Source organism: Melitaea cinxia, chromosome 1, assembly GCF_905220565.1.
Source record: "Melitaea cinxia chromosome 1, ilMelCinx1.1, whole genome shotgun sequence".
Taxonomy (NCBI): Eukaryota; Metazoa; Arthropoda; class Insecta; order Lepidoptera; family Nymphalidae; genus Melitaea; species Melitaea cinxia.
This window is the reverse complement of record NC_059394.1, coordinates 1,150,363-1,176,670: the sequence shown is the minus strand read 5'-3', so window position 1 is coordinate 1,176,670 and position 26,308 is coordinate 1,150,363. Positions and strand designations below refer to the sequence as shown.

Genomic DNA, 26,308 nt, shown 5'->3' with positions numbered 1-26,308 from the left:
AACCTCTTCGTTTTTGGAAGTCGGTTAAATTACAAAGTAAACAGAATAATTGAAATTCATAACTCGTTTGTGGATACACGCGCAGCAAATTGTAACATGGCGTCAAGTGCTCAAATGACTGTTAAAACTGATGAAAAATCTGGCAGATAAGGATTATTAGATTAAATGGTTTTTCACTCTTTTATTAAACAAGTAAGGATATCGTGTAACCAGTCAATAAAAACGTAGAATTATAAGCAGTACAGAAGAAGTCATCCTTAACCAATTCACCTTTACTGCTAACCTTTTAACTATTAACATTAAATCGCAATAAAATAAACAAACGAAAATCATTAAAGATCGAACGACATATAAATAACAGAGATGTACACTACAGGAAGAAATCACACGAATAGAGAATAGTTAACATCAAGGACGATAGTTGATGATTTATTTTATTTCTGAACGCAATTAATCTATTGTGGTATAACACACACTTCAGCCTATCGCAGTCCACTGCTGGACATAGGCCTCCCCAAGTTCGCGCCAGACATCCCGGTCTTCCGCAATCCTCATCCAGCCTACACCGGCAATCTTACGTAGATCGTCGATCCAACGGGCCGGAGGACGTCCCACACTGCGTTTTCCAAGAAGCGGTCTCCACTCTAGGACCCGTCTACTCCAACGGCCATCGGTCCTGCGACACAGATGACCAGCCCACTGCCACTTCAACTTGCTAATTCTGTGTGCTATGTCGGTTATTGTGGTATAATTATAAAAAAAAAAAATTAAAATATATCGTGGTATTTTAGTGTATCAAATTTGCAAGATATGTGTGTTGTGTGACTTGAAAGCTGTAGAATATAGTACATCAATGATTTAGTATGTCTTTCAGCCGCAGTATTATCTATAGCCTATTTTCTCTATAGAAATGTGTCATTTATTGAGTCAGTTTATAATGTATTTAAAACTAAATTAACACTCGTATTGGACGCTGCGAAATTAACTGATTGTCACACCGTTGAATGCTAATATTTTTAACCGACTTCCACAAAAGGAGGAGGTTCTCAATTCGACTGTTTTTTTTTAATGTATGTTGCTTCAGAACTTTTGAGCGGGTGGACCGATTTCGACAAATTTTCATTTAATCGAAAGGCGATGTGTGTCATTTGGTTCCATTTAAATTTATTTGAGATTTAACGACTACTTTTCGAGTTATATCTAATAATGCGTTTTTACTTGACGCTTTTTTCGTCGACCTACGTTGTATTATACCGCATAACTTTCTACTGGATGTACCATGATAAGGAAACCAGGATCTGATGAAGGGATCCCAGAGAAATCGAGGGAGACTCTCGAAAATCCGCAATAACTTTTTAATGTGTGTACCGATTATGATAATTTTTAATTTAATCGAAAGCTGATGTTTATCATGTGGTCACATATAAATTTTATCGAGATCTGATAACTACTTTTTTGAGTAATCTTTGATAACGCGTAGTTGCTTGACTATTTTTTCGTCGATCTACGTTGTATTACTCGTCATGTAATTGAAGTCGGTTTTTTTTTCGTTTGCGAGCAAACACAATTATTTCTATAGAGATGTGTCATTTATTGAGTCAGTTTATAATGTATTTAAAACTAAATTAACACTCGTATTGGACGTCGCGAGATTAACAGATTGCCACACCGTTGAATGCTAATGTTTTTAGTTAAGACTCTTTGTATTTTAAATAAATAAATAAAAATAATTGTATTTATGCTGGCTAATCAAACAGTATCGATTCATATTTTGATGAATGAAACTACGTCCCGTCAGATAAATTGACACGGTTTTCTGTTTCACAAAGCTTGGAATTAATATGACTTTTTGTATACGTGTAGCTTATGTGGTGTAGAAAATGACATAGGTTCTTTTACTACCGGAAAGATATCAAGAGCCTAGCAGATTGTTATGTTAGCTCATAGAATATCATCTGGTATAACCTTAAATTTAAACAGCTAGTTTAAAATAGAACCATAATAAAATATCCATAACATCTCTCTTAGTTAAAAAGTCTATATAAAAACACAAATATTGACAAGGATCGTGTCTGAACATTATACTATTAATAATAGTAACTAATCCGCTGTAATCGTATGTATTAATAATATTAACTAATCAGCGGATCAGTCGGTCAGCGGCGAGCCGTGACAGATGACGTCACGGTCGAAGGCCGGTGTCACAGTTGTTAGCGCATAAAAACTGTGACAAGATCGTTGATGACAGGTATTGATGTATTTATTGATGAATCGCAAGTAAATTAAGTTTTTTTTTTTTATTATCTTTTTTTGAAGTTATACTTCTTATGGCGCGTTAGGGAAAAATATTGAATGTAAATTTTTACGATGCGCGCGCACACCGCCACAAAAAACCGACACCCTGAAGTTAGTCAACAAAGAACTGAGACAATTAACTGAGGTAGGCCACAACAGGAATTTTTTGCTCAAAATATGGAGCAGCCCGACTGGGGTAGTACCTCGACCTTACAGAAGATCACAGCTAAATAATACTGTTTCAAGCAATATTGTGTTCCTGTTGGTGAGTAAGGTGACCAGAGCTCCTGGGGGGAGGGGATTGGGTCGGCAACGCACTTGCGATGCTTCTGATGTTGCAGACGTCTATAAGCTACGGTAATCGCTTACCATCAGGTGAGCCGTCATACGCTTGTTTGCCGACCTAGTTAGTGACATAAAAAAAAAGAAGTTAGCAACGTCAAGTGAGCTGGAGAATGAAGTATAACTTCTTACGTACACACATACATACGCACACTTTTTTCTTTTAATATCTGCGTTGTTTGCGTTATTCAGGTGAAATATCACCAAAAATATTAGATGAGAAAATATACTTTTTTGACAAAATTTCTTCGTGAAGAGATGCAATGCTTATTAAAATTAAAACAACGTTAATTTTTTTTATGACTTTACTGTAATAGAACTTTGTTTTTAAGTTTTTTTCTGAGGAATTTTTCCTCTGTAGGCACACAATGCTATGGATAACTCTATAATTTTATATTTTTTAAGAAAAGTTGGTGTTAGTTAAAAAGGCTGATTAGAAACTACAACATTACTAGAAAAATTTGTACTTTAATGTAAACATAGCTAATTTCAGCTAGGAAACTGATTTTAATAGACTAGGCTTGTTTCAGGGTTCTGATTAAAAACAGAAAAAATACTTTCGGACAGAAATAGTAAAAAGTATAAAACACAAAAAATGATCAAAACAGACAGAACAACCAAACTTAAATAAAATATTTATTTACTGCGAGTGTACTAAAAATCGTTTTCACAATTTTCTATCAAAAACGCGTCGAAGTGGAGCGATATGTAAATTGAGTAGCAATTAGCAAAAAATTACCAATTAGTTTGCAATCGTGATTAATCTGCCTTTATTGTCCGTGACGGTATTGCTACGTCAGAAACCGGAAGAGAGGTTTTTTTATTCTACAACGGAAGTAGTAATTATTAGGCCTAGGATGACTACTGAAAAGCCTGTTTTAAAAAAAATGAATGAAAATATACGTTGATATCGTTTGCTTTCGGTTTGTAGCTTATATTAATTTAAGACAGACGTGAAAAATATCTTTTAAGAAAATTCTGATTTTATTTCCTTAGGCTCCGTAATTTTTTAAAAGAAATAAAAAAAGTAAATTATTCAAGTATTAACGTTGATATTTTCTAAGTATGTTCGTTGCAATTAAAATATTTTATTTTAAGTAGCTTAGAATTTTTTTATCGACAAAAACCGAAATAATTAAATACTTAAACGATTACCTAGTATACTAATTTATAATAATACATTACTAAATAAACAATTAATTAACAATAAGTTTTGAGAGAGAAATTTAAATTTGCAACATTTTTGTTATAAAGAAGGTTTTCGAAATCAAATTTTTTTCCTTCTTTATATTATTTTTAATAATCTCTTTGTCAGTATAATAACAATATACAATCGTTTTTACTATTATTTCTAATTTCATAACACTCAATAACAATAAACATTCAAACAATTATTAATAATAAAAATGACATACCTCAGAGTCAACACAAACACACACTAATTTAATAATTCCTCATAAGACACAAGCTTACAGCGCGTAGAGGACAGGTGCGCATGCGCAGACGAGCGCGAGTGATGCGCAGACCACGCGGCGCAACGTTTGTTTGTTTACTGATTTCATAACAAGCGTCAATTCGTAGATGTGTCCGCGTTTTTTTTTTTAATTTAATTTAAATTAAACGCCGAAAATTATCAAATAAAAAATGGCGCTAAACTATAAAACTAAATATTTCTTTTGATTATTTAAAGATATAAAAAACTACGAAAGAAGTTTAATTTGCGTATTGAATTGTAAAACTAAATATTTGTTCATACTGTATTAAAAAGAAACACATGAATTACAAGTATTATAGAGAAATAAATTAATACCGATATATAATTTAATACAGACGATAAAAGTAGGTACAAAATAAAAATCCCTAAAAATAATTAAAAAATATATGTGCTCTTTACTCTTTCTTCATGTCGCAATTTTGAAATCTTTTTCTAAAGTTTCATAAAGGAAAATTTTGTTGCGTTATCTTAATATATATAAATCTCGTGTCACAATGTTTGTCCTCAATGGACTCCTAAACCACTTAACCGATTATAATAAAATTCGCACACCATGTGCAGTTCGATCCAACTTGAGAGATAGGATAGTTTAAATCTCAAATTGTAGTCGCAATTTTAATTTATTGCTAATTATTTGTCTGTTATTATTTGTGTTTTTATTATAATTACCACGTGTTGTTGACGCTATAAAATTAATTATTATTTTTTTTTTGTAGTGGACGAAATACCGTATAATTCATGTAATATAACAAAAACTTTAGCCACAGCAACGCGTGGCTGGGTCAGCTAGTATATTAAAAATAATTAAGTATGGCATCAAAAACAATATTTACTCTTACGTCATCAGCACCTTACAGATAAGAAATTACTTATTACATATGATAGCCACATTTCTTTCACCGAAATAAGAAAAAAAATGTACTCATACATAAAGACACAATATTTTTTTTTTAACAAAAATTAGGAATTCTGACGATGTATCTTGTTACCAGCGAGTATGAGGTATTTCCTCATAACAGAACTGACTTGCATACTAATAAGGATTATTGTGTTTACGTGCCTCTTAAGACATGGCGCTACAAGTTTGGTAAATATCACCGAAAATGACAGTAAATGTAAATTATAATGTCTATTATTGTATTTGCTCGCAAACGAATAAAAACTGACTTCAATTACATCGACAAGTAATACATCGTACGTAGACGAAAAAATAGTCAAGTTAATACGCCTTATCAAAGATTACATGATGAGTATTTTTTTGAGTCATCTCTCGATGTAATTGAAGTCAAACACAATTATTAATTAATCGATGACTGCTACCACGTATGGTGTGGTTTTGTGTGTGTTAATTTCTATAAGTTTTTCTTTTTGTAATTTTGTACTCAAGTGGTCCTAAACAAGCATGGTAATAATCATACGAGATACTCTAGAAATAGTTTCATAATAGTCTTTAGAATCACAAAAGTAATTTAAGATTACCGTTGACTACTAAAAATTATAGGTAAAAACAAAATATTTGACTGCTTAGAAAATAGTTTTCGAAGTACGAAGTAACAATTAGGTTGATACAAACATTTTAAGTGATTATAAACTTAGAGGCTTTTTTATTTAAGGTATTTTAATTAATAAATAAGGAATGAGAACATCCGTGATAAAGATTTGCGGACATGAACCTAAAACTAAACGCATTCTTTTGATACGGAAGAAGTGATGAAAAAAATAACGATGAATGAAGACATAAACGCACATTATGTTTTCAATTAAGAAACAAGAAAATAGTGAACACCTTTTGCTGTTTATTTAAAGCCTAACTTTAATTAACTGTCTGATAACTACGCAATTATCTGTGTGTATTATTATATATTTTCCCATATAAGTACTGCTTTTTAAACGGTTTTATTTAGCTCACCCCGTTTGTTTTATTTTTTATTTATTATTTATTCTTGGGTCAAATTTTTTGTATTTGGATACGTACTCCGTAGGACACGCTGAACTTTCCAAAGTCTACTTCGTTCGATCATATATTATGTACAATAATTTATTTATTTTATACTTTATTGTACACCACAAATACATTACAAACAAAGAATAAAGATAGTTACAGACAGTGAAGTACAATGGGCGGACTAATGGCTAATTAGCCATTACTTCCAGACACCAAATTATAATAATGTTTTATGAATATCATGCATATTACTGTTAATAATATATTTAGTTGTCATTTATGTACATTTGTTATATACTACGTATAAACCTCTGTACGTATTAACGCCATCACGCACGTGTAATCTATATACCACACCAACTTTTAAATAACCTATCATAGCTTCTAATAAAGTGTAACGGTTATAACTTGATTAAGTTATAATCAATATAGTCATTCGCAAAGTTATTTCACAAAGGATTTTCACTTTGTATATGGTTAATGAGAAGCTCCTTTTGAAGTGTCTAAATAGGCAACCCAATTAGTATTCAAACAGTGCTATCGATCTAGACTTTGAACTACGTTCAGGTGTCACGATTATGTCAAACAAACAGTCAAATGATCGTGAGGTCGTCTGGATGTAGTCGGACCAATAACACCTTGACAAATGAACTGTTCGCCGAATACTAATGCAACATAAGCAATATAAATTGGTTCTGTTAATTTTAAAAGTGAGTCTTACAATTAGATCAAATGGTAACAAGCGACCCACAGTGGGGAAGTTTTATCTTGTTTGTTTTCGGGTCCACAAACACAGATAGACCCAGTACACCATACACCACAAGGCCTAGACCATGGCAAACATTGTTACATGGGTGAATCAAAACTTTTTAAGGTGGGGCAAAAAAATATATGTAAAACTCGATTAGTAAATTTTTTTTAAGTAAAATTTTTTTACGCACGTAACTTGGGGACTAAGCTGGTGAATGCGTGACGAGAGCGTTACAAAAAGTGTGATCGGGCGAGGCGAACGAAAGTTGAAAAGGATATATAAGTTAGATGGACCTAAAGAAGTTTTACCTCACTCATGTGTTTTAAAATATACTCGTTTTTTTTTTATTGCACCTTTTCATTTCTTTTAATATTTACACTAACTTCAATTAGAGCTTGCGGGGATTCTGGCTAAATCAAACTAAAATTTCCTTAATAAAATCTACATATTAATTATTAGCTTCGACTCAGGGTGGGGTAAACCACCTTGTCCCACCGCGAGTAACCCCATGCATCCGTATGTTACAATAATTTGATAGGCGCAGGTATGGATTACAGCCAGTAATTGATACCAATGCCTCCATATATCATCAAATTTCAGTGATTTTGAGTTTTTTTTTTCTTACAACATACGCACACGGTCGTCTGTTCCTAAAGTAAGCAACTTAATGCTTGTGTTATAGGTAACATCTGACTGGTATACTACATTTTTTTTTCGATAAACATACTTATAAATAATACATATATAAATATATAAATAATATTTATATTACACCCAGACTCGGGGTGGGAATCGAACCCACAACCCTCGGAGCAGAAAGCAGGGTCACTACAAACTGCGCCAACGGGCTAGTCAAAGAGTACAATACTTATTTTAATAAGCGAACTATCGTTGTAGTTATATGTAATTAATTATTCATATCTTAATAAGACATAATAAAATTAGCTAAAGGAACACCAAAGAGATTTGCATATACTTATCTTTAAATAATATGTACGATTTTATTTTTGTGTTACCCACACATTAGGAATTCTAAACATTTTTTGAATATCATTTAAATAATAGTTAAACTTGTTATTATTCCGTGTTATTTTATATTTTCAATGTTAATACCAATTGTAATTATACAAGAATCTATCGTGGGAACTTCCATAGAAAAAAATGTAATTGAACTTAGCGTAGATTTGTCTGGTTATACTGAGTTTAGATAACATTATTTGATATGTAATTTTAACAGTAACGATTTAGTTACAATTTGAACGAGGGTCGTGACAATATATCTAGGACTTTATAGGGCTGTATGTGTAAGTTTGAATGTGTGTGACATGTGTGTTTGTAACTTGACCGTATGTTAGTTTTACTTTGTCTTATACGAGCTACTGCTTGAATTATTTTGCACGAAATTCCGTTCAGAAATACGAACAGTTTTCTTAATATTCGGCTTTAAAAAACCTTCTTCATCACTACACCAGAACAATCGTCAACATGTCAACAAATCCACAAATATTAAACTATACAATTGACATTCAAACTTCTGACTGTAAGCCAAAAAAAAAACAACAAACAAACAGTTTCAAACATATAAAAACATGTGGATGTTCATACGAATCACATGTTTACAATACGTAAATTAAATACGAGGAACTTTTGGCGTTAATTAAAACGAATTGTCGTGGGAACAGTGTTACTGAGGTGAGAGAAACGAGGCGGTTTCTCGACTTACGTTGTGTCATATTTATTTTATTATTTTGATTATGCACGGGTTCGAACAATGGAGAAATTAAATCATTTATGTTAAATAATAGTTTTAATGGCTGCTTTACGTCTTTAGATGTGCCGAATATTATTTCATCATTACATCATTACAGCCTATACAGGCCACTGCTGGACATAGGCCTCCAAAGTTTACGCCAAAAATAGCGTGAATTCATGTGTTTTGCCCATAGTCTCCACGCTGGGCAGGCGGGTTGGTGACCGCAGAGCTAGCTTTGTCGCACCGAAGACGCTGCTGCCCGTCTTCGGCCTGTGTATTTCAAAGCCAGCAGTTGGATGGTTCTTCCGCCACCGGTCGGCTTTTTAAGTTCCAAGGTGGTAGCGGAACTGTGTTATCCCTTAGTCGCCTCTTACGACACCCACGGGAAGAGAGGGGATGGCTATATTCTTTAGTACCGTAGCCACTCAATATATTATTATTTGCAGGGAATTTATTAATGACTGGCTAATGCAAGACACAATCTTCAATTAAATAATTCGGTAAACGATGTTTGGTTGTGTCATTTCGACGTCACTTAATTAATATTATCTGGAATCATGGCTTTAGCAGTGAGAAAACAGCACGTATGATTTCGCATAATATCACATATGAAAGAAGGGGTCCGAAAACACACACAATACCGGACTACGACAAACATGTATATAGTCGATATATGTGATTGTCATGAGCGGGAATCGAACCAGCAACCGCAAGTGTTGCCAATGTTGTGACCGTGTGAAAATCTTTTCTTTTATCTGTGTCATAACAACAGTGAGACCTATATATATATGTAAAACATATAAACACATTAAAATGATTTGTGACAAGGCGAGGATGACCTTAGTGCAGTCACATTTTCAATTTAGCTTTGTTTTAATGTACAATATGTGTCATTGATGGATTATCACGGATTTAGCGCAACACGTGTCGTACATATTAGTGTCGCTCTGGCCACGGAATTGAAAATACGTTAGAATTGGTATGTGTTTAGTGTGTCTTCAAAGCGGTAAAATTTTGACTTTATTGAAAGATCTTTATTTTATTATAAAAGAAAATCTTTTATCGCATTTGCAAACTTGGGCGCTACAGTTAAAATTTTTAGTCTAAGTCTTATGCAATTTTTTCAAACATATTCTTTCGATAGATATTCTCCAACGAATCACGCAAATCTTGAAGTAAACCTTTTAATATACTGATATTTCCAGAATGTTGAGTCCATTTATGTAATAAGTCATTTTTTTATCATTTTTATTACACTATATAGGTATACAAATCATTGATGACAAAAATATGAAAAGAAGTTTATATTTAAGTAGGTATAGTTTATAAATCAGCCTTATATCTGTCTGTAAAAATGTCTATCATAAACGATAGCATTTCTACACTATTTACTAATCTAACACTAAGCAAGTTCTAAGCAATATTTCTTCGCGCTTAATAATTTGTTACAGGCGACGTAACGTAACATTGAGAATACGCAAATGAACACTTGAATAGCTAAGTCTACGTTACAAAAACACCAACAAAACCTTTACGTAATGTTTGTTTAATTAGGTAACCAACTAACCATATTTTATTCTTTCATGACTAAGGACTTAGGTATTTTATGTTACTAAATAATTATCTATCATATTAAGATTATAAAGCGGTAATGTTTGTTTGTTTAAAGTAGTTTAAACGTGCTAAGCTATGAAAGTATTGGTTTGGTTTGAAAGGTTATTTTTGTGGTGGATAGCACATTTACGAAGGAAGGCTATAAGGCTGTATTACATTTTGGTACGTTTTTTTTTTTCTTTAAATTAACGCGGGTGTAATTGCACAGCAAAAAATGTTAGTGTACTTAGATGTAGTATGAGCTAAGATGTCTTTCATAAGATGGGTATTAAAATGCTTATTCCTCTACCGTAATAGCGATTTTTTTTAAGATAACCAAACAAGCGCATGGTCCGACCGATGATCCGACTTTAGTTGTGTTATTGATGGTAAGCGGATATCGTAGCTTATAGATGCCTGCAACACCAGCAAGCGCGATGCTGACCTTATTAACTCCGACCCTCCAGGAGTTCTGGCCACCTTACTCATGAGAGGAACATAATACTATTTGAGAGGAGTATTATTTAGCTGTGGTCTTGAGTAAGGCTTCTAATTTAGAGTAGAATATCTCTTATTATACTTTACTTAGATGGTATATCTTCAAAAGAGGCGGAGGTTCATAATTTTTTTAATGAGTATACAAGGAGATATATTGGTGCATTACTATCACTTATTTAAATACACTTATATCGTTACTCATTTGCTAACGCGCACTGGAGTAGCGTGGATGAATTAAGCTTCGATCCTTCTCCTACATGGGGAAAGAGGCATGTGGCGTATTCCTACATATATAAACTTTTTATATTAGAATAAAACAATGAAACCTCATTTTTGTTTATAAATATATTTTAACAAAAATATTTTTGATTCTTTTATGGAACTTATATTTTTTAATTATTTTTTTACAATTTGTATTTAACATTTTATTAATTCTGTTTTATATGCTACATTGCTTTTGATTGTAATCTTTAATGAAATAATAATAAAATGGTAGGAAAGTCAAAACTGTACATTGAATATTTTTTAAAAGAATTCTTGGGGTGTGATCTACAATCGATATTGAAGCCAAAAATATAGTTTTTAGAATTTTTGTCTGTATGTATGTCCGGGATAAAATCAAAAAGTATTGCATGGATTTGGCACGAATATTATTAAGAAGTCATATAGGCTACATATTATCATGGTATCACCTACCGGGAACGAGCGGTGAACTTTTATTTTCTCAACGCATTAAGTAAATAACGTGTAATCTAACGACGCATATTTGAATGTTGTTGTTATTATGTTAATAACCATGCTATATAAGCTAGCTTCACACTATAAAAATCACGCAATATAAGTAACTAAGCCGATAAACATAATTAAATGAATATAAGTAGACAAGACAATATTAAAGCAGCGCCATCTATGAGATTTTTCTGTAGATATGAAATGTAAAGAAGAAACGGGTAAATGAATGTTATTTTAAAAGGTATAATCGTATGTATTTTTGGTGGTGTATAGCGTTCACGCAGACGACGTCGCAGGCAGCAGCTAGTCTTTAGTAAAAAGTTAGTGCAGATTTTATCAAATTACCATGAGTTCGTTCGCCTACGGCCAGCGGCGGGACGGGCGGGACGGTCCAGGGCTGAAAGAGAACGTAGGGCTAGCACTCACCGCGGGCGCGGGCTCGACGCGGGCGGGCAGCGCGCGCCTCACGCCGGGCGCGGCGGGCGCGGCGGGGGAGGGGGGCGAGGAGGGGGAGGGGGGCGAGGCGGAGCGCTCGCGCATCTCGGCCGCCAGCGCCGCGCGCGCCGCCCGCGCCGCCGCCTCCAGGCAGCCGCTGGACCTGCTCCTGTGGGTGTTCCGCGAGCTTTGTATATATATAACATATATATTATATTATATATATCGCTTTTTTTTTTATGACACTAGGTCGGCAAACAAGCGTACGGCTCACCTGATGGTAAGCGATTACCGTAGCTTATAGACACCTGCAACACCAGAGGCATCGCAAGCGCGTTGCCGACCCTACCCCCAATCCCCCCAGGAGCTCTGGTCACCTTACTCACCAACAGGAACACAATACTGCTTGAAAACAGTATTATTTAGCTGTGATCTTCTGTAAGGTCGAGGTACTACCCCAGTCGGGCTGCTCCATATTTTGAGCAGGAAATTCCTGCTATGCCCTACCTCAGTTTATATTCAGCTTTATATATATTATATTATATATTTATTTTATTATATTATTTATTTATTATTATATTTTTTATATTTATTTATTATTAATATTATTATATTTGTGTGGATGTTGCAAATAAAAAAAAATTATTATTATTATTATTATTATTAGTATCCACCGCGGCTTATGTGTGGCTGTCGCGCTAGCGGGTGCGGGTTCGAACAGTATTGTGTTCCTGTTGGTGAGTAAGGGGACCGGAGCTCCGGGGGGGTGGGGGGGGGGGGGAGATTGGGTCAGCAACGCGCTTGCGATGCTTCTGGTGTTGCAGGCGTCTATAGGCTACGGTAATCGCTTATCAGGTGAACCGTACGCGTATTTGCCAACTTTGTGATATAAAAAAATAAAAATAAAAAACATTTGTACTGGCCATACAGGTGTTTGGTGTTTGCCGTGGTCGGATTTTTTAATGCACTTAAGCCGAGAGCACGTTAAACCGTCGGTCCCAGTTATTATCGTGTACACCTGATAGCGATAGTTACTCGTAGTACGGAATATATCCGTCAACCCGCATTGGAGCAGCGTGGTGGATTAAGCTCTGATCCTTGTCCTACTTAGGGAAAAAGGCTTATGCCTATTAATGAGGTATCTATTACAAGCTGAAGCGTAAAGAAGATTTTTTAATATGTACAATTTTATTTTTATGTTACCCACACATCAAGATTTTAAACATTTTTGAATATCATATCAAAAATTGACCGCTCCAGCGGGGTTCGAACCCGCGTCTCCGACTGACCGTGTCGGAGATTTATTAAGTTAAAACATTACATATCGATAGGTCTGTGACTGCCTAACAATTTTGGGTAAAATTTTGTTTATGAGAATTAATTTGAATATATAATATTACTTACAAAAAAAAACAAGTTTGTTTAATTTTTTTTTCTACTGTTGACTGTAACAATGGTAACATTTAAGGTATGGCGAGGTAATTTTAGTTATAAGACTTGAAATTTGGTGGGAATATTCCTTTCCTAAGAACGGATTTTAAGAAATTCCACCCACAAGAAGGGGTTGCGGAGGCGTAACTCATCCCCAATTTTTTTTTGCGGGCGATAACAATGAAAATTTTAAATGGATGTAACTCCGAACCTACGGAGCCAATTTTCACCAAGTTTTGTAACCATCTGTAATTTGATCTAACTTGGAAGATAGGGTAGTTTTTGTCTCAACTGTACCCGGTAGGTGGCGCTGCTATCGGTATGAAACTCCGAAACTACTGAACTAATTTTTATCAAATTTTTAAGCATCTGTTATTTGGTCCAACTTGGGAGATAGGGTAGTTTTTGTCTCAATTGAACCGGGTAGGTGGCGCTGCTATCGATATGTAAGTTATAAAATTTGGTAGCTGTTTTCCAGGCTTGAACGCACTTATATTTTATTGTTGGATAGTCCATTCCGAAGGAAAGCTATAGACTATGTGATATTTTAGTAGCTTAGTTTTCAAATGAACGTGGACGAAACCGCGGAGTACACTAGTATAAGGTATTCACCTGACGGGTCTGTCCGCGACCGGCAGCGACGCGGGCTGGTCGAAACCGGGCGCCGGCGGCAAGTACATCACGTGTCCGCCGAAACTCAAATACGAGCTGGTTCGCCATCTCGTCCCGTCTTCTTGACCCTGAGTTGAAAAATTTGATGAAAATTCTTTTAAAACAATCTAGACATTTTATGGGATTTCGTTTCAACAATAATGTTTCGTGAAAGCCGTTAAAAGTAAATACAATAACCAACCAAGTATCTATCTGCAAAGCGTTGAAGATTATAATAGCGTAAAATATATCAAATTTTAAAATATCTTTCACCTGCGTGTTCCATTACGCGCACATACGCAATAATATTAAATGTTATCATCATCATCATCATCATTACAGCCTATTACAGTCCACTGCTGGACATAGGCCTCCACAAGTTCGCGCCAAAAATGGCGTGAACTCATGTGTTTTGCCCATAGTCACCACGCTGGGCAGGCGGGTTGGTGACCGCAGGGCTGGCTTTGTCGCACCGAAGACGCTGCTGCCCGTCTTCGGCCTGTGTATTTCAAAGCCAGCCGTTGAATGGTTATTCTTCCATCGGTCGGCTTTTAAGTTCCAAGGTGGTAGCGGAACTATGTCATCCTTCAGTCGCCTCTTACGACACCCACGGGAAGAGAGGGGGTGGCTATATTATTTAATACCGTAGCCACATAGCAAATACAAAAAAAATTATATAGAACAAAAAAAAAAAGTTCAAAATGCGGCAAACCTTTTCAGAAGACACACTAGGTTCTTCTTTGACATTATCCTCGGAAACCTTTTTTCTCAACGGCTGGTGGTACAACAACGGATTGCTCAAAGAATTAGGGGCGGATTTCGTGAGGAACCAATTCTGTTCCGGTTCCACTAACATCGGTTCGTGTTCTAGATCGAACCTCCTGGAACCCAAAGCGCCAAAAGCACCAGAGACGGACTTCCGTAATTTCTGGAGACTGTTGAAACCCTGCTGGAACTGTTTACCCTGGAAGCATTCGTAGAAGCACGAAACTCCTTTAAACTATGAGGGGTTTGTGACATCCTTAAGAGTTAAGTTGACGAGGAATAAAGATAAAATAGATAATTCCGCAAAAAATAAGCTTCGCGAAAAATATTATTGAGAAGACTTTCAAAATGGTTATAGTAGAAATTTTCAGTAACTTGAGAGAAATAAATTTGAGAGAAGATAGATTAAAAAAACTTTTGATAAATATTGAAATATAGCAAAAAGTTCTTCATGCTTTATTAAATTAAATTAAATATAAAAGGAACACGATAAGAGATGTCGCCAATTATGCAAAAATTACATAAATGTCATATTTTAGGATTTTTTTGAAAACTAAACTTTGTTCTTAGTGATGAGTGGTTAAGTATTAAGTTAGAAGAATTAGTGATATACATACATATATATAAAATATGTATAAGTTAAATAATGTTATGTAAATACTTAAATATAAATTATGTTAATATTAGTACCCGTAAGAAGTTTGAATATTAGTAAGAGTAGGATGATAAAGCGTGCAATTTTATCATTATTCCTCCTAAGTAACGTACGCGGGAGGTTAGGTGATTAGTTTGTTAGTCACAAATACTGTGAAATGTCGCTAAGATGAATTATTTTACTGTTTTGATGTCTGGGATGATACTGGTTTCTTAAAACTTTTGCACACATATACATACATGGCTATTTGAATTTTTTTTTATCAAAAAATAATTAGAGCGTATACTTCAATGCAATGAAACATTAATACCTTATAAATTAAGCTAAGCAACACACGAAATTTCAACTAAATCGGTCTAGCTGTTTAGAATTTAGGTGACAAATACGAATTTAAAAAAAAAAAAAAGAATTTTATGTCAGATACAGTCATGAATGAATGACAAAGGAAATTTGGGTCATGAAGTTGGCAGCACTGTCGCGTAATTCCGTCAAGCTGACAAGATGTCGACGCGTCGTACGATTAAAAAGAAATTTGAGAAAACCATTTAAATGAAAATTATGACATTTACAACGTAGTTACTTTGCTCGATTATCCTACTATTAGTCCACATGTTATCTGACGACAGTCAGATATGCTGTCTTCGATATATATATCAATACATCCAGCAAAACTTTGTACCCCCTTTTATGAAATTGCGGAGACGGAGGAGTGCAGAATTCTATTTTTTTAAATTATGAATAAATAAATAAAAACTACACATTACCATGTATTTGACACAAGCGTATATTATACTTTTTTGTTTATTGTTATAGAAGTATAGTCTGTGACAACGGAACGTTAATAATGATCAAACTTATAATTTTAATGAATGCTGGTCGAATATCGAGCTCTGTGCGACCAATGGTTAGTAAAAAAAAAAAATCTACACATTCCTTTGTATTTGACTCAAGCTTAAATTATAGTCTTTTGTTTATTGTTATATAAGTATAGTCTGTGACAACGGAACCTTAATAATAGTTAAACTTATAATTTGAATGAATGGTCGAATATCGAGCCCTGTGCGACCAATTATAATTTGAATGAATGCTGGTCGAATACCGACCAATGTTCAATACAAAGCCATATCGTTATTAGCAGCCAGTACACCGATCACCCCAGACGGCCTAACGTCCCGGTACGCGCGGCGCGCTCACCCTGTCGTCGCGCGGCAGGCCCAGGGGGTGGGGGTGGGGGTGGGAGAGGGGCGCGGCGCCCTCCGAGCTGCTGTCGCCCAGGTCCTGCTGCGGCGTCCAGGCCGGCGCCGTCTGCGCGGGCTGCCGGGAAGTGAAGTGGTGCGTTCATGGACACGGTCTCAGTGTGCGTTACATCAGATATATGTCGACCAGTACAACGAGCCCTTGGTATTTTTTGTATATATAACTAGGTCGGAAAACGGGCGTACGGCTCACCTGATGGTAAGTGAATACCGTAGCTTATAGACGTCTGAAACACCAGAAGCATCGCAAGCGCGTTACCGACCCTATCCCCAATCCCCCCAGGAGCTCTGGTCACCTTATTCTCCAACAGGAACACAACACTGCTTGAGAGCAATATTATTTAGCTGTGATCTTCTGTAAGATCGAGGTACTACCCCAGTTGGGCTGTTCCAGATTTGAGCAGGATATTTCATTTTATTTTATTTTATTCAAGAGTTTATAACACTTCAGCCTATCGCAGTCCACTGCTGGACATAGGCCTCCCCAAGTTCACGCCGGACATCCCGGTCTTCCGCAATCCTCATCCAGCCTACACGGGCAATCTTACATAAATCGTCAGCCCAACGGACCAAAGGACACACACACACACTGCGTTTGCCAAGACGCGGTCTCCACTCTAGGCCCCACCATGACCAGCCCACTGTCACTTCAACTTGCTAATTCTGTGGGCTACGTCGGTTACTTTCGTTCTCTCACGGATAGTCTCATTTCTAATCCTATCTTTGAGAGATACCCCAAGCATAGCCCGTTCCATTGCACGTTGAGCGACTTTAAACTTGTGGACCAGTCCCTTCGTCAGTGTCCACGTCTCGGCTGCGTATGTTAACACAGGCAGGACGCATTGCTCGAAGACTTTTGTATTCAAGCATTGCAGAGTTGAGTTTGTAACATTGCATTAAATTGTTATTAATAACTGTAATAGTTTTATCTTGAAAATGTCTTTTCATTAACACTAAATCACTTTATTTCAGTTTTGAATAAATTTTCCACAATAAATCAGTTCGCTACACTAAAAGACAAAATAAGCTTACATGTCGAGGCGAGTCTATTCTATGATCGCTATGTCCATGGTCACCAGATATTCCCGAGTCTCCAGATTTGTCAGCAGACTGGTCCGACCTGGGTGATGATTCTGGGGGCACGTCGGCTGACATCTTTGTTTCTACTGCTAGTGGTTGGCTTTCTGAAGAATAAAAAAAGTAATAATTAATTAAAAAAGAAACAAATTAAAAAAAAAAAGACCAAGAAAGTGAATATTAGAACCGGATATACATATGTTTTCATTTAACTGTATGTATGAATGTATGGAGAGGAAATAAAGTGTTGTTATCAAAAAGACTAGATAACAATTACCATTGGCAGGAAGAGCAGAGTATAAGAAATGAGCTTCATCCTTAAATAGTAGAACAGTCTTCTACAGAAGAAAGAGATACACACAAGTCAAACAATATCACAGGTTTTGACGTAAAACTTCTTTACGCATGCTTGACTTAGGAAGTAAGCTGTTGAATCCGTGACGAGAGCGTTACGAAAAGTGTGATTGCGCGAGGTGAACGGAAGTTAAGAGGGAGATATAAGTTAGTGAAGATAGAAAGAGAAAGAGATACGTTTTGTAAGTTTTACTTTAGTCGTGTCTAAAGCACACTCGTTGATATTAAGTTTTCTGGCATTAATTAAAAACTCATATTGGATTAGTCAAGCTCAAATGCAATGAGTTACATATATTATGAAGGGAAGATGTCTAACCGGCAAGATGTGCATCGAGAGTGGCGAGCTGTCTCCAGGCCGCTGCTGGTGAAAATCGAGCAGCAGCGGGCAACTTCTTGGGCAAGGTCGGTCGAAGTCTCAGCGCGATACCTAATGAGCCATCCGACCCTGCGTCCGAACCGTCTGATGATAGAGCTGATTCTGATGATACTGTGGAACGTTTACGAATATTATTAAGATATTTTTTTTTATACAAATAGGTCAACAAATAAGGGTACGGCTGATGGTAAGGTTTACCGTAGCTTATAGGCGCCTGCACCACCAGAAGCATTGAAAACGCGCGACCGACCCTAACCCCAATCCCTATTAAAATCTGGTCACCTTACTTACCAAAAAACACAATACTTACTTTTACAAGGTCGAGGAACTTCTCCAGTCGAGATGCTCCAGATATTGAGAAGAATATTTCCAGCTTTGCCCTACCTTGCTTAGATTAATTCTTATTTAATACCTACTTCTCAATATATTTTGGTTTGATATTTGGTTTGGAATATAAATTGATTCATTATGTAACGCTAGAGTCATTCATCTCTCCTCTGTTTTAACTATCTTGTGCTTATGCTACAAGCATAGTATTTATTGACATAATTATCTAATATATAAAATTCTCGTGTCACGGTCTTTGTAGTTAAACTCCTCCGAAACGGCTTCACCGATTCTCATGAAATTTTGTGTGCATATCGGGTAGGTCTGAGAATCGGCCAACATCTATTTTTCATTCCCTTAAGTTATAAGGGGGTTGAGAATATTAATAAAATATATGGCAAAACAACGTTTGCGGGGTCAGCTAGTCAATTTTAAAATAATAGAAGTTTTATTTAAAATTTAGCAGGAGCCAGGAAAAAAATAGACGACTTACAGTTTCTTTTACAATCTTCTCTGAATTTTTCATTGAATTTCTCCATCTCATCTTCTTCATGGTACCCCAAAAGCTTCTTTTCTATTAGGTGAAAGTTGCTTAGTTCTTCGATTATTGGGCTTCCCAGGCCAGGAAAGTCTTTTAAGTGATCCTGCGGTTCCGTTTTCTTGCTTTCAATCATGCCAAAATAAAACTGCTTTGATGGTGTCGGTCTTTGTCTGAAAATAACGATAATAACTTATTGTTTTATTCAAAATGTTGAAGATAGTGCTATATTTCTAAAATACAATAAATAAGAAAAATGTCGAAACGAACATTTCATTTTGGTTTTAAATGAGATTATAAATCGAACACTGTCACAAAAAAAAAACTGTTTTTGTTTTTTAATTCCATTTATTTTTTAATTTTGGAATAGACAAGGAATTTTTTAAATTTCGAATACAAATATGGCGTGGGTGATTTATTCCAAAATGAAAAAAAAAATATCAATATCATATAATTAAAAATATATCAAGATACGTACTTGTCTTGCGCGACATTTCTAGTGTTATCTCTTATTCTGGTCGGTGAATGTTCAGGCGTCGATTCCTTTCCAGACGCTTGTCCTCTATCTGGCATTGTCCTTATGTTTTCCTTGCTTTCGAATTTATATTTACTAACATCCGTCTTGATCACTTTAGTCTGCGACGTCGCCTTAGGTTTACTATCATTTAGTCGACTTAATGGCCTCCTGCTGATATTACTAATGGCAGGTTTAGAATCTTGAACGTTTGCTGCTTTGAGACTAGATTCTTTGACTCTGATCTGAGTTGTCGATTTCGTTGGGTTTGGTTTCTGCGTACTCGTTTTATCGTTTTGACTAGTTTTATTTTCGCTTACAATTAATTTATTCCCTAACTCTTTCCTTATCCTACTGGTCGCCTTCTTTAATTCTTCTTGAAACTCGTCTTTTTCTTCGTTACCTTTACTTAGTAATGAAGGAAGAGATTTCCTCAAAGGCTGGTTCCTATGACCCAACGGGCTTAGCTTGTTGCTCAATTCTTCACCTTTAGCTTTAGTTTCCTTTTCGTGTAAAGCTCTAGGTGACTCATTTTCTCTTTCACTTACAATAAGCGTATCATCGAAAGTTTTTTCCCTTCTTAACAAAGGTTGATCGTTGTCATCTTTCCTAAATCTTTCTGAATATCTAAAGTTTCTGTTTAGAAGCGGTGTCTTCCACGCTTCGCTTTGTACGCTCGTCTTTGAAGTTTTCGCTCTACATCCGCTCGTTCTTTCCATTCTCGACTTCCTATAGTCTTGTTTAGATTGAAGCAGTCGTTCTTCTTTTTCCAAAGAGGCTGTACTCTGGACCATATCGTTGTTGTCTAAATAATTGAAACTCTGATCTTTGTCCTTGTTAGCAGACTTGTACCTTCTCTCGAAGTGGTCGTTGAAGTCTAAAGATTTGAAGTCAGTGTACGTGTTCTTGTACACCGGTATCTTCGAATCCATGTGGCCATTAAGTTTTTTAGTCTCATGTCTTGTTCTAAATAGTCTGAGTTTCTTTTGTGGTTCGTTTTTCGCGTTCCCTGCGCTGGAATCTGGCGACGAACCTTCTCGATGCTGAAAACGTTTTTATTTTAACTTAAAGAGCTTTTATATGTTATTACAAAAGTATAAAAATTAACCATTAATATTATAATCTATACAAATAAATTAAATTGGAGGGTCTGTTTGTAATATTAAAATAACCGCTTTTTACTAAATTTATATGTATACACGGTGAACATACCAAAATAATATTGTTTATAATTTTTGTCTGTCTGTCTGTTTGTTTCGGCTAATCTCTAAAATGGATGGACCGATTTTGACGGGACTTTTGCTTACAGATAGCTGATGTAATAAGGAGTAACTTAGGCTACTTTTATTTTAGATTTTTATTTTTATTTTATAACTGCGAACTAAACAATAACTGTTTTGTTAAATTCCACGCGGACGAAGCAACAACGGGCACAGCTAGTAAATTATAAATATGAAAACACTTACATCGTTAATCGGTGGCTGCGGAGCTCGATATTTCTTACGATAGTTTTTGTTATTATTATTGCATCTAGACTTTTGTTGTTCCTCTTCTATCCTCAGATCTGGTTCAGATCCGAATCTTTTATTGATATTCGCTGCAACACAAATATATATCATATTTGAATAAATATAAATTCCCATGTAGTATTTTTCAATGACGAGAGAATTTTCGACTTACAATCGTTATGCCTGATGTCGAGATTTGTATGTGATCGATGCAAAGGGTCTCTTTCTCTCGATCTGATCTCACCCTCGGAAGCACCTCCAGCTGACCTCGATCTGTGTGCATTCGAGTGCTGTAATCAGAGAAAAAAACAATGATAACTCCATGGAATAATTAATTGCCATTTCTTCTACATCGTCTATAACCAAAAACTAATTGCATTCATTCCATATTACATATACTTTTTCAAGTACAAAAATAATTACATAAGTTTAAAATATTAGGAATCAGTTAACAATCAGCTGAGTTCGCATTATTTCAAACAGTTGCTACAAAGTTAATACAATGCAGCGCAATGGTGCTTTACCATAGCGATGTTTTAACCAACAGCCATAAAGACACTACTGGTTTTTGTTGTCTAAAAACAATAACTTAACGACGATTTCAATGTTTGAAACAATACACAAATACAGTTTGTCAAACAACTTATACACAGTTGACAAATGTATTACTGTATTTGTGGTTATTATTTTGAATTTTCTACTTCCATCGGTGTAAAAGGTCAACATCTTACGAGTGTGGGCAATATTACCAGGATGCTTGCATTAGCTGATGCAGTACTATTGTTTACTTATCCTGTACGACTAATTGGATATTCTAAAACGGAAAAACAATTTACTCGCCACTTTTAAGTTAAAAATCTTGTTTGTATATTCATGACCTTTTTAACACAGCTCCGTAACAGAAGTTGAGTTGTTTTGTTTTCTTATATAATAATGTTTAAAAAGTTCTTTTCTCGCGTTGTGAGTCACACTTTGTTAGTTTAGTATTTTATTAGGATTTTGATTGTCTTTTACTGACTTAAAAAAGAGGTTTCCAATTCTAATATATTTTTTGTACCGATTTTGATGGTTATTTTCTTATTCGAAACTTGGTGCTTATTGTGTGGTCCCGTTTACATTTACGCGAGATCTGACAAGTACTTTTTGAGTGATCGGCTAGTCTTTAGATTAAGAACCGCATTTTGAAGTTAGATAGGTTAAGGTTTTTTTTTGTAACCACACTATGCTGATAAACGGTCAAATTTTGAGCTTAGATAATTCGACGATTCTTAATCTAAAGCCTTACCGAGTGATTCCCTAAAATGACTAGTGTACTATAATTGTCACAATAAAATTGTATTATTTCTAGCGGAATAGATTACTATTACTACGCAAACGTCGAGGCTAATAGCTAGGATAAAAACGGGTTTTATTTAGACATATTTTTTCTTCTTTCTCAGACGGATAAGTAAAGCGTATTACAGAATACTTCTATTTCTTCTGTTGTAATGACAGAATTACAATAAAGCATATTACTAAATATATAGAAATAATGACAAAATTTGTTTATAATTCTTTTAAAAGGGCTTCGCGTCATCATTAGGGATTGTAATTTAATCTTTTACGAGTCTAGAGGCCTTTGTAAAAGATCATAAAATGTTATTGTAATAACTGCTCTAATCGCCTTTAATGATTACGAATTATCATTATTTTTATTAGAGATGTTGAAGAAATTTTTGTCCGTGATGTAATTACATAGCTACGGTTCCGAAGGAAAAATAGTTTTGCGTTGAACATAATTTTAGCTAAGAATGTTGCGGGTTATGGAATATAAAAGTATAATTATTTGACGATGATTTTGAGCAGCCATGGGTGATGACAGGAGGGTATGTACATGCAGCATGTTTAGAAAAAAAAATCGAGGTGATAGAGCAATAAAATTTAAACAAATTATTTTTAAAAGTATTATTCGACCATCTGTTCATTTGTTTGTTCGCGTATTGCGTAAAATTAATTGCACAAAACTAAGCGCGATTGTCACAGAAACAGAGACTTACATGCGTTTCATTTTGTTGACAATCTTGGAGTTGATTCATTACTCTCGCTCGCTTCAGCCTTGTAATATCCCACTACTGGGCATATGCCTCTTTCCCCAAGTAGGAGAAGGATCAGAGCTTATTCCACCACGCTGTTCCAATGCGGGTTAGATATATTCCCTACTATGAGTAACGATCGCTATCAAGTGTACATGATAACAACCGAAACCGACGGCTTAACGTGCTCTCCGAGGCACGGTGGGGAGACCCACAAGGACTGCACAAACACCCAGACCACGGCAAACACATGTATGGCCAATACAAATGTTTGTCATGTGCGGGGATCGAACCCACAACCGCCAGAACAACAGGCACAATCCATGGCTGTGACCGTTGCGCCAACGCGGCTTCATTATTCTGTAGAATAGTAAAAAAGTCGTTTTGAACGAACTACGATACTATCTCCATTTCGATCCTTGTCGATTATAATATTATCATGCTAAGAAAAAACCATTCTAACGATCTGGATAATCTTTCTTTGCTCCACAGTACTGAAGCTAACCTCAGCATTGTCACAATAAATGAAATCCTTCCAACTAAAAGCATTTCATAGCGGAAAGCTCTGAGAGCGGACGTTGAAAGCTTTACGAGCTTATTGTCTAAGCTCCGGGAGTTATAAAGTGCGTTAGACGTCGCTAGTCTAAAGACCTCGTAATTATTTTTTACTGTTGTTTAGTTTTAACGTTTTGTTTAAATGGATAATAATGATTGTTTTGTAAGATATGCAGTGATAAGTAAATTATGTTACAATAATTGTAGGAAATATGCAATAAAAATTATAAAAGTAAATAATTATTGAAGTGTATTAAGTCTAATGATTCCTAAAAATTGATGTTTTGAAATATTTCCTTATCTTTGACGTTACTTATACAAAAGTTTGTGTAAAATAAATAATATATATTAATTTTTATTTTTATACAACTGGGTCGGGAACCAAGCGTACGGCTCAAGTGATGGTAAACGATTACCGTAGCGTATACACGTCTGCAATAACAGAAGCACGGCAAGCGCGTTGTCGACTCTACCCCCATTTCCCCCAGGAGCTCTGATCACCTTACTCATCACAGAAACAACAGCACTGCTTGAAATCAGTATTATTTAGTTGTGATCTTCTGTAAGTGTTATTTTCCCAGTCGGGCTGCACCAGATCTTGAGCAAGATATTTCTTGCTGTACCCTACCTCAGTTGACAGTGCACAACGGTCAAGAAGTCAACAACCCTCCCCCCGTTCAAAACACACCCACACACACAGACACACACACATACACACACACACACACACACACACACACACACATACACATAAAAACAACACTAGCATGCTATTATTACAAAGATATTTATGTCTGGCGGTTCAATTCCTGTACTCACCACGTGTCCATGTGGTACGGAGGTCTCCTGCATCTGTGAGCCCGGTCTCCTGCCACTGATCGTTCCTCCTGAGTGCAGTATTGCTCCATTATCAGTGCTGCGCAGTCGAGGTGACTCCGTTAGAGATGGTAGAACCTGGAATGTTCAGTTTTAGAAGTTGAGCTACAGACCACCCACCAGGTAGACGGGGGGGTGTTTAACGGGATATTGATGAGTTAATTTCGCTTATTATATGCACGCTATAATAACATAAAATACGGGGAAGAAATTTGCTTATTTAGATAAAAATTATAGGTTTTGTATTTTTGCAACGGTTAATAAGTTTCAATTAATTTTCTCATCATTAAACCGCTTTTAAAAATAGAACAGTATTAAATAACTTATATTTGTATCAAAGAGTACTGAGATTTGATGAGCAACACCATTCACAAGAGGAGGTATTTTTTACCATTAGGGTGGCGAATAAGTGTTTTTATCCATGGTCACTGAAGCCTATGAAGCCAGTAATGCCCATCACTACATAGTATAAAACAAAGTCGCTTTCTCTGTCCCTATGTATGCTTAAATCTTTAAAACTACGCAACGGATTTTGATGCTGTTTTTTTAAATAGATAGAGTGATTGAAGAGGAAGGTTTATATGTATAATACATGCATAATATAATAGAGGAACACTGATAGTTTTTGCAACCGTGCGAAGACGGGGCGGGTCGCTAATTACGAATACATAACACAATTTAGGAACAGTGTTATTGGTCGATTGACTTAGAAGATATTTCCCGCAGCTCTGTACTTTAAACGAATGTTAAATGTTGTGTTTTTAAGGTAAACAATGTACTGAGGGTAGAAAGGTTTTGCAATGTTTATTAAGATGTGCAGTACCTTAGGCGCGTGTCGCAGAGGCTCGTGAGGCAGGGTGTGCGCTCGCCGCGCGCGCTGCTCCGCGCCCAGCTGGCTGCCCGCCTGGCCCATACTACGGTACCTTTTACGGCCTCATCTGAAAATAATAAAAGCCTTATTAAACAATGCAAAAAGTCAATACTTTTGTAATATATAATCTAGATTTATTTGCCGATACAAATATTTGTGTATTTTTTTGACTTTACTAACGGATAATTGTGTTTTGTTCGCAAATGAAAAATATAAAACGATTTTAATTACATCGACGAGTAATACGTAACGTAGCTAGACGAAAAATAATCAAGTAAATACGCGTTTATTCAAATTTACTACAAAACAAGCATCAGCTTTTGATTAAAACAAGATCATAATCAAAATCAATACACCCAGTAAAAAGTTATACAACGTAGGTTAATAAAAAAATATTTAAGTAAATACGAATTATTAGATATGACTCGAAAAGTACTTGTCGCATCTCGAATAAATTTAAATGGGACCCAATGACAAGCACCACCTTTGGATTAAAAAAAATCATCGAAATCAGTCCACTCGGTCTAATTCTGAGAACTCTGAACAGAAAATCCTAAGGTAAGAGATATTACAAAAAATACGGCCGAATTAAGAACCTTTCCTTTTTTGGTGGTCGACTAAAAAGCCATTTTTATTTATTTTT

At 35.6% G+C, this 26,308-nt stretch overlaps 1 protein-coding gene across 1 annotated transcript in view; it reads right to left on the bottom strand.

Moving 5' to 3' along the window:
* Window positions 1-25,720, bottom strand: part of LOC123667346 (serine/threonine-protein kinase CST20-like) — a 54,112-nt gene extending 28,392 nt beyond the window's left edge. Inside the window, exons 1-12 of the mRNA XM_045601520.1 lie at window positions 25,618-25,720; window positions 24,738-24,872; window positions 21,464-21,581; window positions 21,250-21,380; window positions 19,748-20,826; window positions 19,225-19,442; window positions 18,345-18,515; window positions 17,630-17,781; window positions 16,536-16,655; window positions 14,634-14,921; window positions 13,883-14,010; window positions 11,831-12,008 (exon numbers count right to left, since the gene is read on the bottom strand). Coding sequence (XP_045457476.1) covers window positions 11,831-12,008; window positions 13,883-14,010; window positions 14,634-14,921; window positions 16,536-16,655; window positions 17,630-17,781; window positions 18,345-18,515; window positions 19,225-19,442; window positions 19,748-20,826; window positions 21,250-21,380; window positions 21,464-21,581; window positions 24,738-24,872; window positions 25,618-25,707 — 2,808 coding nt within the window. The 5' untranslated portion in view covers window positions 25,708-25,720. The remainder of the gene's footprint in view (window positions 1-11,830; window positions 12,009-13,882; window positions 14,011-14,633; window positions 14,922-16,535; window positions 16,656-17,629; window positions 17,782-18,344; window positions 18,516-19,224; window positions 19,443-19,747; window positions 20,827-21,249; window positions 21,381-21,463; window positions 21,582-24,737; window positions 24,873-25,617) is intronic.
* Window positions 25,721-26,308: the final 588 nt, after the last annotated feature.